This window comes from Lacerta agilis, chromosome 12, assembly GCF_009819535.1.
Source record: "Lacerta agilis isolate rLacAgi1 chromosome 12, rLacAgi1.pri, whole genome shotgun sequence".
In the NCBI taxonomy this organism is placed as follows: Eukaryota; Metazoa; Chordata; class Lepidosauria; order Squamata; family Lacertidae; genus Lacerta; species Lacerta agilis.
In genome coordinates, this window is record NC_046323.1 from 47039026 (window position 1) to 47052313 (window position 13288).

General features: G+C 43.6%; 1 protein-coding gene across 2 annotated transcripts in view; it reads left to right on the forward strand.

Annotated features, from left to right (window-relative positions):
• XYLB (xylulokinase) overlaps positions 1-8686 on the forward strand; it is a 105626-nt gene extending 96940 nt beyond the window's left edge. The window contains exons 18-19 of one of the 2 annotated variants that reach the window (XR_004427646.1): positions 4716-4848; positions 8099-8147. Coding sequence is in view for 1 of the 2 variants with exons in the window: in XM_033165116.1 (XP_033021007.1) it covers positions 8099-8197 (99 nt within the window). In the remaining variant the exon portion in view is untranslated. Of the gene's footprint in view, positions 1-4715; positions 4849-8098 lie in introns of both variants that reach the window. The other variant, XM_033165116.1, reaches the window with a different exon arrangement.
• Positions 8687-13288: the final 4602 nt, after the last annotated feature.

The following is a 13288-nucleotide window of genomic DNA, read 5'->3' on the forward strand; positions in this document are numbered from 1 at the left end:
GAGATACTTAGTGTTTGGATATATCTGTATCTGCAAAATCCTACAAGCTGTATAGGGATGTGGGTGGCGCTATGGTCTAAATCAGGGGTCAGCAACCATTTTCAGCTGTGGGCTGGTCCACTGTCCCTCAGACCATGTGGTGGGCCGGATTATATTTTTTGGGGGAAATGAACAAATTCCTATGCCCCACAAATAACCCAGAGATGCATTTTAAATAAACGACACATTCTACTCATGTAAAAACATGCTGATTCCCGGACCGTCCACAGGCCAGATTGAGGAGATGGGCCGCATCTGGCCCCCGGCCCTTAGGTTGCCTACCCCTGGTCTAAATCACCGAGCCTATTGGGCTTGCCGATCAGAAGGTCAGCGGTTCGAATCCACGTGACCGGGTGAGCTCCTGCTGCTCTGTCCCAGCTCCTGCCAGCCTAGCCATTCAAAAGCATGCCAGTGCAAGTAGATAAACAGGTACCGCTGTGATAAACAGGTACCGCTGTGTTTCCATGCGTTCTGGTTTCCGTCATGGTGTTCCATTGCACCAGAAGTGGTTTAGTCATGCTGGCCACATGACCCAGACAGCTGTCTGTGGACAAGCACCAGCTCCCTCGGCCTGAAAATGGGATGAGCCCCACACCCCATAGTCGCCTAAAGGTCCAGGGGTCCTTTAACTTTACAAACTGTATGCACAGATCAACATAAGGAACTATTACTGAAGCCTAATCTTCTAAGGCGATAAACTATTTTGGACTCTATGTGGTGACTAGAACTGGGGGCAACCTCCACTGTGTGGGTGTCTCACGTCAGATTCCCAACATGAAGATGAGCACAGTTTTGCCTTTCTGTGGCTTCTTGCCTTGTACTCTGCTGGTGCCACTAGGCAGGTGAGTCAGTATTGAGGTCGGCATCTGTGAGGCTTTGAGCTTGGCTCTGGGCCACCAGCCTCGGGAGCCTGGCTCAGTTCTTCACCTGATGCTACAGCAGCCCCAGACTTGACTGGCTCCTCCTCATCTGAGCTCAAGGCTGGAGCCATGACAATAGCTGGCGCCATCTTGGAAGAGGCATTCTTTCTTCTCTCGACACGTGAGAGGGGATGCCTTTTCTCAGATGGCGCCCCTGCAACAAGTGCAGATTTCTTGTAGACACAAAGTATGCCATTTCTTTCATCCATATTTGCTTATATGCAGATTTAATTGATAAGGAGTCAATTGGTTAAAAACCCATGAAATTAATCAACCAAAATTTCTTCAGATCAGGCTGCAGCGATTCTGGCAACCCTAACCAGCCTTGATTGTTGAATGGGAACAATTCCAGGAGGAGGAAAGCCAGCTTTCAAATTACACAGCCTCTTCGTCAGACAGTGTGCTGCATTTTAAGAGTCCAAGATGGGTTGCAAAAGTTTCTTTATTTTATATCCCATATTTACAGTAACAGAGAGGCCCAAGGAGCTGAATTTCACAGAAAATTAATAGAAACAAAGAAAGAGGGATCGGTTTAATTTTCCCTCCACGTTCACATGGGTATAAAACAACAGCCAAACATCAGTTATTCATGCTAATGGCTGGGAGACCCATTGCAGCAGATGCTTGAATTTTGCAAATTAGCAAGTTAAGCATTCAAGTCCAATAAAACAGTCAAAAGCACTGTAGCCTTAAATGTAGCCGTTCGTTTCTTTTGACACTTTTAATTTAGAGCAGTGTGTTCACCACTATGCTCTGGAACACGCCTGTATATAAAGGTAGTATGGTTTCTTCTCTCTCTCTTTTTTTAATTTGTAAAAACAATAATAATATTATTCACGCTGGGAAAGGAATACGGCGCTTGCTATCTCAGTAGCACAGCCGCTTTCAGCCAATACAGGGCCGTGCTATTAAATCTCAGTTGGCACAAAGCAAGCAGGCTTTATCAGGGTTGCAGATAATCAAAGTGAGAATTAGTGAGGCTTGACTATAGATATTTCAGTAAATAAAAGAGCTATTTTTGCCTGACATATTGATGCCCCTAATACAGCCATAAGTGCTTGTTCGGTAGTTTGCTTGCTCCAACATATATATTCAAGGAAAACAAGATGCTGTGCTGTGCTATAAGGATGCAGCAGTAATTCCTGGTGCAGGCCAGAGGTTTGCAACCCTTACCTTTTTTTTTTTTTTGCCAAGCATCCTCATCCTCTGAGGTTTAAGCTCCACATGAGTCTACCTCCACACTTTTCTCTATCCTTGAGGACAGGAAATAAGCCCACCACCTTGCTTGGGTGTGCATGTTTAGTTACACCAAGATGCTCATTAGCGCTGTACAGAAACTAGACTGGATGGGTTCTTGCCATAATGGCTTCGAAACAAATAGACATGATAGGAAAGGAAAAAGGGAAGAGGGGTGAAGAGGACAACCAATGAATCTGTGGGTTGTCCTCTTCCCTCCTCATCCCTTATTCCTTTTCTATCATGTCTATTTGTTCTATAATTCACATGAAACTTGCATAATAACCAGGTGGAGCAATGGGCACTGGTAGAGACAAGGCTAGGAGGCCGATGAACCAGTTGGCACTTGGTCTTGGCCTAGACCAAGAGTGGGGAACTTCAGGCCCAAGGATTGAATGCAGACCTTGAAATTCTCCCCAGGCCACACCATTCACTGGTCATCCTCCTCCCCCCCCCCCAGTGTTTTTGCCTGGCTGGAATGTGTCCTTTCTCCCCAGTATTTTTTCTTTTTCTCCATATAAATATAAGAACAGCATATAACTACAGTAACTCGTTCAGTGGTACATTCTTATCAAGTTCCACATGCAGTACATAGCACACAAGCACTATGTTTATTTATGCATTATCATTTCAAGTAGCCTCTCCACAGAGATTCTTGTGTTAAGGGTGGAATGAAAGTACCTTCTGCCTCTATTTATAAAGGCAAAGAAAGGAAGCCAAGTCTCACCAAAAGTATCTATCCTTGAACTGCCTTTAATTACCCTTCTGTGGTGAGATAGAGCCGCATTCCAAATATTATTTAACCAGATTTCAATGAGGATTTCTATAGATTGTTTCCAACTTTGGACTATTGCTAATTGTTGATAACAGGGAATGTGTCCTTGAGCTCTAATACTGCACCTTGCTTGCCCCGAATGGAGAATAGAGATGGATGTCGGCAACGCTTTTCTTCAAGAAAAAGAGGTGCCGGTACTCACCATGAAGTTGTTACAGCAAGTGCCATGCTTTTAACCGGTGCTTTTCTTCTTGAAAAAATGTGCTGGTACTGCGTAGCCTTGAGTACCCCCAGAAAAAAAGCACTGACAACATCCCTCATATGGGGAGAAGACAAGAGCAAAGCAGTGATATTCAGCAAAGCAGCTGTAATTTGTGAACCCCTGATGACTCTGATGTCAGCTCATCCTCAGTGCTGCCGTAGTTTCTTTGAAGTCCTTTGGAGTCATTCTTCTCACTCTGATGGGCCCCCAGGTAGCAATGAGAATATAAACTAGGGTACAGTGGTACCCCAGGTTATGTACTTAATCCGTTCTGGGTTACAGTACGTAACCCGAAAAGGACGTAACCCGAACAATTCGTTCTGCACATGCGCAGACCGAAAACCCCCAAAAAACTGCAAAATACGCTCTGCGCATGCGCAAATCACGCACACGTTGGGTTGTGCTTCCGGGTTACCGGAGTTCGTAACCCAAAATGTACACAACCCGGAGCATACATAACCCAAGGTACGACTGTATTGTGCAGAGCTAAAATTGGTATTTCTTTTTCCACTCACTTTTGCCCCTGACTCCACCCTCTACTGGCATAAAACCCTTGGCAGGTTCCCCAGAAGAGAATGCCATGCTAAAGAAAGGTTTCCCCGATCCCTGGCCCAGTTGATGGAGGAGTATCTCTTTCTTGCTTGCCCTCTGATGCAACTATGCAGAGCGGCTATGGGCACCTCTCCTTTCCCTATAACTAGCAAAGAGCCCCCCCCCCCCCGGCGTGAAAGTATGAGGATATACTTTATTTGCATAATTTACGCAGGTTGCAGGTTGCAGCTTTTCTTGCTGTTGAAATTAGGCTACCTGGGCAATGGGTTGTTTGTTTTTCTAAAACCACAGTGTGCCTCAAACTGGCCATAACTGTTTTACAAATTGCAGAACCAGGTGGGTTAGAAAGGAGCTGCAGGCCTAGGTGCTTCAGAAACTCTTACTTTTGACATGACGGACATACTTTTTCACCAAAGGTTCCCCAATTGCTTGTGCTCAGCCCTGGTCATGTGGTTAGCTAGAAATCCTTTTGTGATTTTAAGATTTATCCCTGAAGTAAGTGGCTGATGAATACTAGAATGATATTAAAGTGAAGCACCCTTTTCTGGCCACCACCACAATCTCCATAGAAACCGGCCGAGTATATCATTAAAATGTAGCTATTAAAGAGCCATTTTATAGCCTTTTTAAATGCACGAAATACGTTACAATCCATCTCATCTATCCCTACAAAAGCCCAGCCAGTTAGTCTCGCATTTTATAGCAGAGGGCCTGCAGCTGAGACATTACAGCTTGGTAGACGGAGGCTACGCAAGCAAACTTGTAATTGAACTTGCAGTCAAACATGAGTCCTAGTTGGTGCATGAAGGGGTTAAGAGAATAGAGCTTGATTCCTAGACTCAGCTGGGCCATGCCCCCTCTTCTTTTATGAGAAATCAATTAAAACCTTCTCTTCCTGTTCCCCCCCTCTTCTCACCATGTAATCACCCAGGATGGATGTATCTGAACTTGCTGCAGGTTCAGACCACATGTTGGAAACTATATTGTGTATTTTGCACCCAGGAGTAATCTACCTGTGTTCTCCTTGCTGCTGTATGGGACAATGAATCAGACCTTTGGATTTAGTAAGTAAAGCATTTTAAATGTACTTAACAGTGTGTGGTCTGCTTTGCAAGTGGACTAAGTGGGACAAAAGGCTTAACAGCCTACATTCCTAATGCTTCACTGTTCTGCTTGACTTTGTGAGTATGAACTCTGCTACTCGGGGCTCTCTCCTGCTGGAGAGACTGTTAAAGCCCACATTTTGAACCCAGACACCCAGCTGATTCTTTTATTATTCACCCCAAACACATGGGTCACAGGGATCGTATACTTTTCCTCCTTCAGAACTGAGATTTCAAGGGAAGCCCAGTGCTTGATCCGCTGGCTTATGCAGGAACCTTAGGCTGCTTCTGCTGTGAGTTTTCAGAGTTGGGGTCTGCAGTTTCTCAAGGCAGCCTTTTCACACCTGAAGTTTTCTCTGCCTGCTTGGCAAAGGCCAGGCGGATTTTGCAGCCTTAGCTCTCATTTCAATAATAATGCTTGGAAGGCTCAGTAGGCTTTTCCCAAATAAGTTTAAATCAGCCTCTAGTTTCCTGTGTTTCTGCTGTGATGGCTGATGTTAGGTCCCTTTGCCCACAAGGTTGTCAGCTGGAGAAAAGGTTGCTAATCAGTTTTTTGGGAGATTGTGTTACCTTGGACTGTGATGCAAAAGTTTTTACAGGTTGCCATGTTTTCCAGCCCTGAAATGCCAGGGGTTTAAGGTCAAGGAGTGGAGCTATGGATATGTTATCATTGCAGATAGGCATACGTCAGGTTGTGGTGAACTGCAAGCCTTGTCAATCTCAAGGACACCTGTGTCAGTTCTCGCCCCCCTCAGAAACATAAAGGGTGAGATGTTTGGTGAGGAATCTTAAAATGCTGTTTTAAGTGTGCATTCTGCACTTGACCTTCTTCATCATGTTCTGTTTTGAAATCTTTTAAGATAACATTTTTTTTGTTCCCTGATAATTACATTGCAAATATATACTTTGTATTTGACTTTCATCTGTAATTTTTGATTCTGGATTGTTTTGTTTGATATTTTAGCGTAGGCTGTAAATTGCTGTCAGTTCCCCCCCCCCCCCCTTAAAAAATATACAGCAGTCTAGAAATGAAACGAATAATAATAATAATAAGTTCGAGGCTTGTTTCTGTGGAATACGAGACACTTTTCTCCTCAGAAAAGACAGCAAGATTAGGCAATCTGGGCAGATATGTGAGAGCAGTTCACTAGCTGAGGAGTTTCCCCCTCTTTTTCCAGAAGGTGCTGGAATTTGAGGATCAGATTTTTTTTTCCTTTTAGAAAGCTGACTCCTCTCCAAGGTCTGAAAGGTCAGGGGAGCATTCCCAAGGGCAGGGACAAAAAAGTTTGTTGGCTCTTCCAGAGGGACACAGTCAAATAAATTAGTAGATACAAATTCCGTCAGGAATTTTTTCATGTGTTTGCAAAAGGTCCCCCCCTACTCACCCAGAAGACCTTGTAATACATATATGGGGAAGCACTTAAAAGGGCAGTTTGCTCTCCTTAATAGCTATACTTTAAAACAAATAAAATAATCGCCTCATGAGTCCATGATGAATTTTAAGGGTTCCCCTAGAAATGGTGGATGAAACTGAAAGATGGACTTGTCTTTTATTCAAGTTTCATGAGGCTTCAACTGTAGCCCTTGAAAATGCACAATTCCTTCTCTTTTATAAAGGTTTTCAATTCATTGGCTTAAGGAACTCCTGGTATACACACCTTCAGTGGACCTTAGTTTTTCTGTACAATATGTGTAACTTGACTAAGGCCTGCACACGGTAGTAGATAAAAGTGTGTGCTTTAAATATTAGATAAATGCTATTATGAGCTGGGTTTTTTTATGGAATCAAGGACAAGAAGATGCTTCTTTCTATATTGGCTTATTAAGAGGAGGAGAAGCCTCCAAGCCCTTGTAGTTGCCAGTTTACCTTCTTAAACAGCAGTTTAAGAACCTGTTCCCTGAAGCTGCCAACTTACTGGATTGTTTTACTGCTTGTGATAACATTAGAAAGGAGGGTTTTCAGACCTGGTGATGTGGGTTTCATTCATGTAAAGTGGTGCTTTGGAAAAATCCTTTGTAGGCTATATGCAAAGGTAAACTCCTATTCTCACCTCCACCCCCCGTTCACAGGCAGTAGTTTTTTCCTGCCCCCCCCTTCAGCCCTTTATGTTCTCAGGAATAAAAATGACATATGCTAGATGTGAGAAGAGACCTGCAATATTAGCTACACTGGGTTTTGGAGTTTTAAAGATCTCTTATTTTATTTTTCTGGCTCTCCTTTGGAGGAGCTCTCTATTTATTGTTTTCGTTTCCATTTCCTATGTGTATCTTTGACTCGGAGGCACTGAGCAACCGGCCACCTTGGGGGCTTTGCAGCTAATAAGAGGCACTGCTTCATTCCTGGACATATGTGAAGCAGTACTTTGTGGGCATCCACAAAGCAATTCGAACTCTGTATGTTTTCTTCCCGTGACACAGTGTTTGTTAGGATGGTTCTGCAAAAGATTCTGCTGCAGTAGAGTGGAGCCTAGGGACTTCCTGCTCTGATTTACCCCACATGCTAGGTATGTCCTCCAGCATCATCTGGCAAAAACGTAAATTTCTCTCACTGTTGAATTTCTGTTTGAAGATGATGATGGAGGACAATTCTGCCCACCCCTCCTTCCTTCTCAGCTGCCAGCCATAACCCACTTGGGGACCTCATGGTAAAGGGCAGGTAATAAATCCTTCTCATGATTGCTAAGCTTACTCAAGAGTCTTTTGGTGGGGAAGGTAGAGAAGACTTAACCCTTGCAAGACTACTTCTTCTACATGCTTGGCAATGCTTTCTAGCAGTTTTCCTTGATAATATTTTAAGCTAACTAGCCTGTAATTTCCTGGGTCCCCTTGTAAAAATTGGTGTTACATTAGCTACTTTCCAGTCATCAGATATGGAAGCTGATCTCGGAGTCAAGTTACATAGTTTTGTTAGAAGCTCATCAATTTCGCATTTGAGTTGCTTAAGAAAGTCTCGTGTGGATGTCATCCGGACCTGGTCATTTGCTCATATTAAATTTGCCAGTAAGGCCTAGAATTTAATCTCTCATTGCCACTGTTTACCTCAGTTTAACTACCGTCTACCACAGAGCCCGGATGTGCGAACGCACAGGTCACTCAAAGAATGGTAGTCGCACATAAACAGCCCCGGACTTTTGTACTAGATTGATTTCTTTGGTTATGGGGTTATTTTTAATGCCCCCCTTTAAAGTGTAATCTTTCTCTTTTGTTTTAGGTTTACCAGCCTTTGCTTAAACGATATAAGGAACTCGAGCAGGAGGTACTGAATAGGCCAAAGGAACATCATATGAGAGAACCAAAAAAATCAATCTAAAACCTCTTTAAACGGGAAAAGCAAAAGCAAGCCTGCTGCTTCACCTTGAAAGCCTGAAGTCCGGGACTCTGAGGATACCTGCACTTTTTTCAAAGTTTGTAGCTTCGGACAAACATTTGGGCAGTGCTAAATGAAAGCTGATGGCTTACTCTACCAGTTAGTTACCATGTTTTTACCCAAAAAGAACCTAGAAATCTTATTTAATTTTTGTAAGAGATCACTGAGAATTTTGGATTCACACATCCCTTTCAAAGAATTCAATTCTATGGGCAAAAGTAACCCTGTATTGTAGCTATACCCTCATTAACCAGCTTGGAGCTGGGTAGATGTTTCATGGGTTACGACGCTGGGTTGTAAAGTCCTGCACAGCTTCATGTAGCGTTTCCTTTCTATATTCCCCTTTTCAACACAAATAAAAAAGGAGAAATGACTTAAATTTGAATTGCATGTGCAAAATAAATGCAAACAATAAATTTGATTTGCACCATTCGTTCCGTGTGCAATATTTGGTTATTTCTGATGCAGAATTCATAGCAGGAACCAGAACATGAGTCTTGGGAGCTGGGCCGAGGTTAGAGGCCAGCTCAGGAATGGAGAAGGGAGAAAGAGGAAATTCTGGATTAAAGGCCACTCCACCATTCCCTCTCTGCCATGTGTTTCCCAGCTTCAAAGGGGTGTAGAGAGGTGAGGCATGAACTTGCCCCACGGAAACTTAAGAGCCAGCTCTGCCCCTCTCCTAAAGACTGATTCTAAATGGCCTTTCTCTTTCCTTCCAAGGAAGAACACCTTTAGCTTTGCTTGTTTTATTTGGCAGGTAATAAACTGCAATAGTTGCACAGCTTTTATGGTAGAGGTTTCTGCCTTATTATCATCAACTTATATATGATGTTACAGGTAGGTAGCCGTGTTGGTCTGCCATAGTCAAAACAAAATAAAAAAATTCCTTCCAGTAGCACCTTAGAGACCAACTAAGATTGTTCTTCGTATGAGCTTTCGTGTGCATGCACGCTGCTTCAGATACCATATCTGAAGAAGTGTGCATGCACACGAAAGCGCATACCAAGAACAAACTCAGTTGGTCTCTAAGGTGCTACTGGAAGGAATTTTTTATTTTTTCAAATATATGAAAAGTTATATCGCCTTACACTTTTGGGATGGGATGGGGGGGGGGGGTTTACTGCAAGGCAACATTTAACTTGGCCAAATGATTAGTTCATCTAACCCAGCACTAGGAATGGACAAACCTCCCCCTCTTTGAGTTACATAGCATCTAGGTTTTCTCATCATTCTTTGTGAAGAAAATGAAAGCCAGGCGTATGTGTGTGCGTGTTTTAATATTTAGAAATAATCACAAAACCCAGGTGAGGCATCTCCCATCCCCTAAAGAAACAAGCAAGCAAGCAAACCTTATGTGAAGAGGCAAGTAATTAGTGTTGGGTTATGAGGCACAGGGTGGTTCCTTGTGTCCAATTCATATGGCCTGCTAACTTAGGGTTGCCCTAATCCAGGAAAATCCAGACATGGGACAACCCTAAGATAACTAGGGATATCCATTCAGCCCCCCCCCCCAACCTTAAGTGTAGCTTGCCACATTTAGGCATCAGATACCTTTGACACGATCTGGTCACCCTTTTTCTCTTTTATGGAAGAAGAACAGGATATTTTAAGTTACAGGTAGGTAGCCGTGTTGGTCTGCCATAGTCAAAACAAAATAAAAAATAAAAAAAAATTCTTCCAGTAGCACCTTAGAGACCAACGAAAGTTCATACCAAGAACAAACTTAGTTGGTCTCTAGGATATTTTAATACCACCATCATCACAGAGGTGTCTGTGGAGGGGATATATTGATTGAAAATGTATTGTAACTTTTGAATAAATGTTTTGTCTTTTAAAGGTTTGGAATATCTTTTAAAATCCTCACGGATATTTTCCAGTGTTTTTTGTGCATACTTCTAATATGCACAAGAGTTTTATGCAATTTTCCCCCTTTGTTGTTGTTCAGTCGTTCAGTCGTGTCCGACTCTTCGTGACCCCATGGACCAGAGCACGCCAGGCACACCTATCCTTCACTGCCTCTCGCAGTTTGGCCAAACCATGTTAGTAGCTTTGAAAACACTGTCCAACCATCTCATCCTCTGTCGTCCCCTTCTCCTTGTGCCCTCCATCTTTCCCAACATCAGGGTCTTTTCTAGGGAGTCTTCTCTTCTCATGAGGTGGCCAAAGTACTGGAGCCTCAACTTCAGGATCTGCCCTTCCAGTGAGCACTCATGGCTGATTTCTTTAAGGATGGATAGGTTTGATCTTCTTGCAGTCCATGGGACTCTCAAGAGTCTCCTCCAGCACCATTTCCCCCCTAGCATACATATTTTTGCAAGCAATTTCTCCCCAATGTAATGCATTGGGAGAGATGATAGGAATTGTAATCCAACAAGATCTTGGCTCTTGGGTCTGAGACAGGATTCTCTTGCAGCCTTGTCACGGGAGTTCCTTTTTAATTGGCAGTGCTAGGAATTGACCCTGGGAACTTACGCATGCAATGTGTGTACTGTGAGTCATTTACTAAGCTATTAGGAGCTTCTTTCTATTAAGAGTCAAACCAAAGATCTTTCTAGCCTGGAATTGTCTACTCCATCTGGCAGCATCCCTCCTATACCTCTGCCTAGTCTTTTCTCAACCTTGCTATGAAAATGTGAAACTTCCACTCTCTGAGAATTTGGACAAAAACCTAAGTGTGCCTGGAGTATCGTGTGGAGGTGGGATTCAAGGAACTAGACTCTCCCTTGAATCTCTGAAAAAGCTTTCAACTCACGTGGCGGTTCTTGAATACGTTTTCTGCCTGTTAACATCCTTTCAGTCGCACGCTTCGCCTCTCCTTTCTCCCAGTTCTAGTTTTCTGGATCTTGAATGCAAAGCGTTGACTTAGACAGCCTACAGCTGCAGCCTTTCCCTTTAACATCACGAGGGTCCCTGGGACCTACCTCTAATCCATCTGCAAAACGTTTATTGATTCTCCAATAAGCTTGACACAATGAAAAATTATTTTCTTTGCTGCCTAAAGCCCTTTTATCATGGAAATGGAAACAAACCAGTTGGCGCTTTCTGAAGGGATTTGCTTTCAAAGTGCTGACAAACTGAAGCTACCGACCCCAGTGTTCGTGCTTTAAAAGACACCATTGATCCAACAACACCTAATTTGATCTCTGCTGAATCCTCTTCAGTTTAACTATTTTTGGTGTGTGCTTATGTGTGGATGTGCGTGGCGGATATAGGAGGTGCTTAAAAAGCAACGCCACTGCAAGCCATTACTCTTGAGGGTTAGGCTCGAGGCCAGCAATGGACAGGAGGAATAAGCATAGGTTGTCAAAAAGCAGCTGGTCATAATCTGGGCACAGTATATTTTTCACTGGCCAGGTGACACCCTACTAAGCCTGTATATAGCACAGGGCGCCTGCAGTTTACGATGGGCATCCGTTGAGGGTGGCATGCATTTCACCCCCACTGCCTTTGATCTCTGCCTCTGCATAGCGTTCTGTCAGTCATGCTTTGCTCCTTGATTTAGTTGGGACTCTCCTAGACGCCTAAGATTGTGCCCGCAAGCCCCCATCCTGCAGCTTGGCCAGGTGAGATTCCTTCAAGAAGGTAGCTGTGGTTCCGTGGCTCAAAAGGCTGTGCATCTTTGCTGCAGATTCCATGTATGAGCATGTGGAGGAGCAACATGTATTTTGGATAATTCATCTGTGCAATCCAAAATTCAGGCTGCTTTTGGGGACAATTGTGACATCTCACAATAAGGATCGTTGCCTGTAACATTGCACTGTTATTTTCTGTATAAGCATTATGCAATTGCCTTTCCACCTAAGCAACTGACAACCTAAGGCAATGTTTGATTCCTCTGACCCAGAGGTAGCCAGTGTTGTGCATCCCTGACCATTAAATATGCTGGCTGGGGCTGATTGGAATTATAGCCTATAGTATCTTGAGGGTTCTGGTTTGTTGCGCCTGCTCTGTACTTAAATCTAGAGCAAGCTTTTTCAGAGCAAGCCCCCGATTTGTGGAGTACTGTTGCCAGGGTACCAACAGGGTCATCTTTTTGATGCCATCATCATTCTCCCAGGGCATTAATATTGCTGTGGTTTTGTGGTTCAGTTGTTTCTGGTCCATGAGTGGAGAACCTGTCACCTTCTGAGAATTGTTGGACTGCAACTCCCATCAACCTGACTAGTCTTATGAGAGACAGACAAAAGCTCTTCTCTATCCACTTTCTTCACTCCATGCATAATTTTATACAGCTCTTTCATGTCTCCTCTTACTCACTTTTTCTCTATAGAGCCCTGAAAATTGCAAATTTTCCTCATGGGGGAGGGGAATTGCTCCAGCTGCTTTATCATTTTGGTAGCCCTCTTCTAAACTTGTTTGAGCTCTTCTGAATCCTTTTTGAGGTGAGGCTACCACAGTTTACACCATAGATTATAATGCTGGGAATTTTATTTTCAATTCCTTTCCTAATGATTCACCTTTTTCACTGCTGCTGTACACCGAGTCCAACAACATCTGGCTCCCCCGGTAAAGAGGGAAGGGGCAGTAATCCTTCCCTCCGTTGAGTTTTCCTGATTAACATTTGTGGGAATGTTGTGGATAGTAGGAGAGGATATATTGATTAAATATTATCCTACCTCGTTAGAACCATTTGAGTTAAGCAATCCAGTCTGGCTTGTCCAGATTGGATTGTTCATGGTAAATGTTAATGACACAACAGTCTTCTTTTAAAAGTAATGATAAGGTTTACTTACATTCAGTTCACAGTATGGTCCTGAAGGCAAGCTTTAGCTTGTGGTTACAGTTACAGAGAAAAGTGTGAGTTCATCCTTTGTGAGGGATGATCCCATGTGCTCCTGGCTGAGAGCCAGCACATAGCAAAAGGCAGCAAGATGGGATAAGGCGAAAAAAGGGAAGATGGCTGTGAGACCAGCCCTTTTATAGGGTCTGCCAGGGTCACGCCCATCTACCTGGTCACATGCGGGGGGAGGGTGCTCCAGACCAGGTGTGACAGGAAGTCCTCCTGGCTGGAGCAACATTCCCCTGTGTATCCAC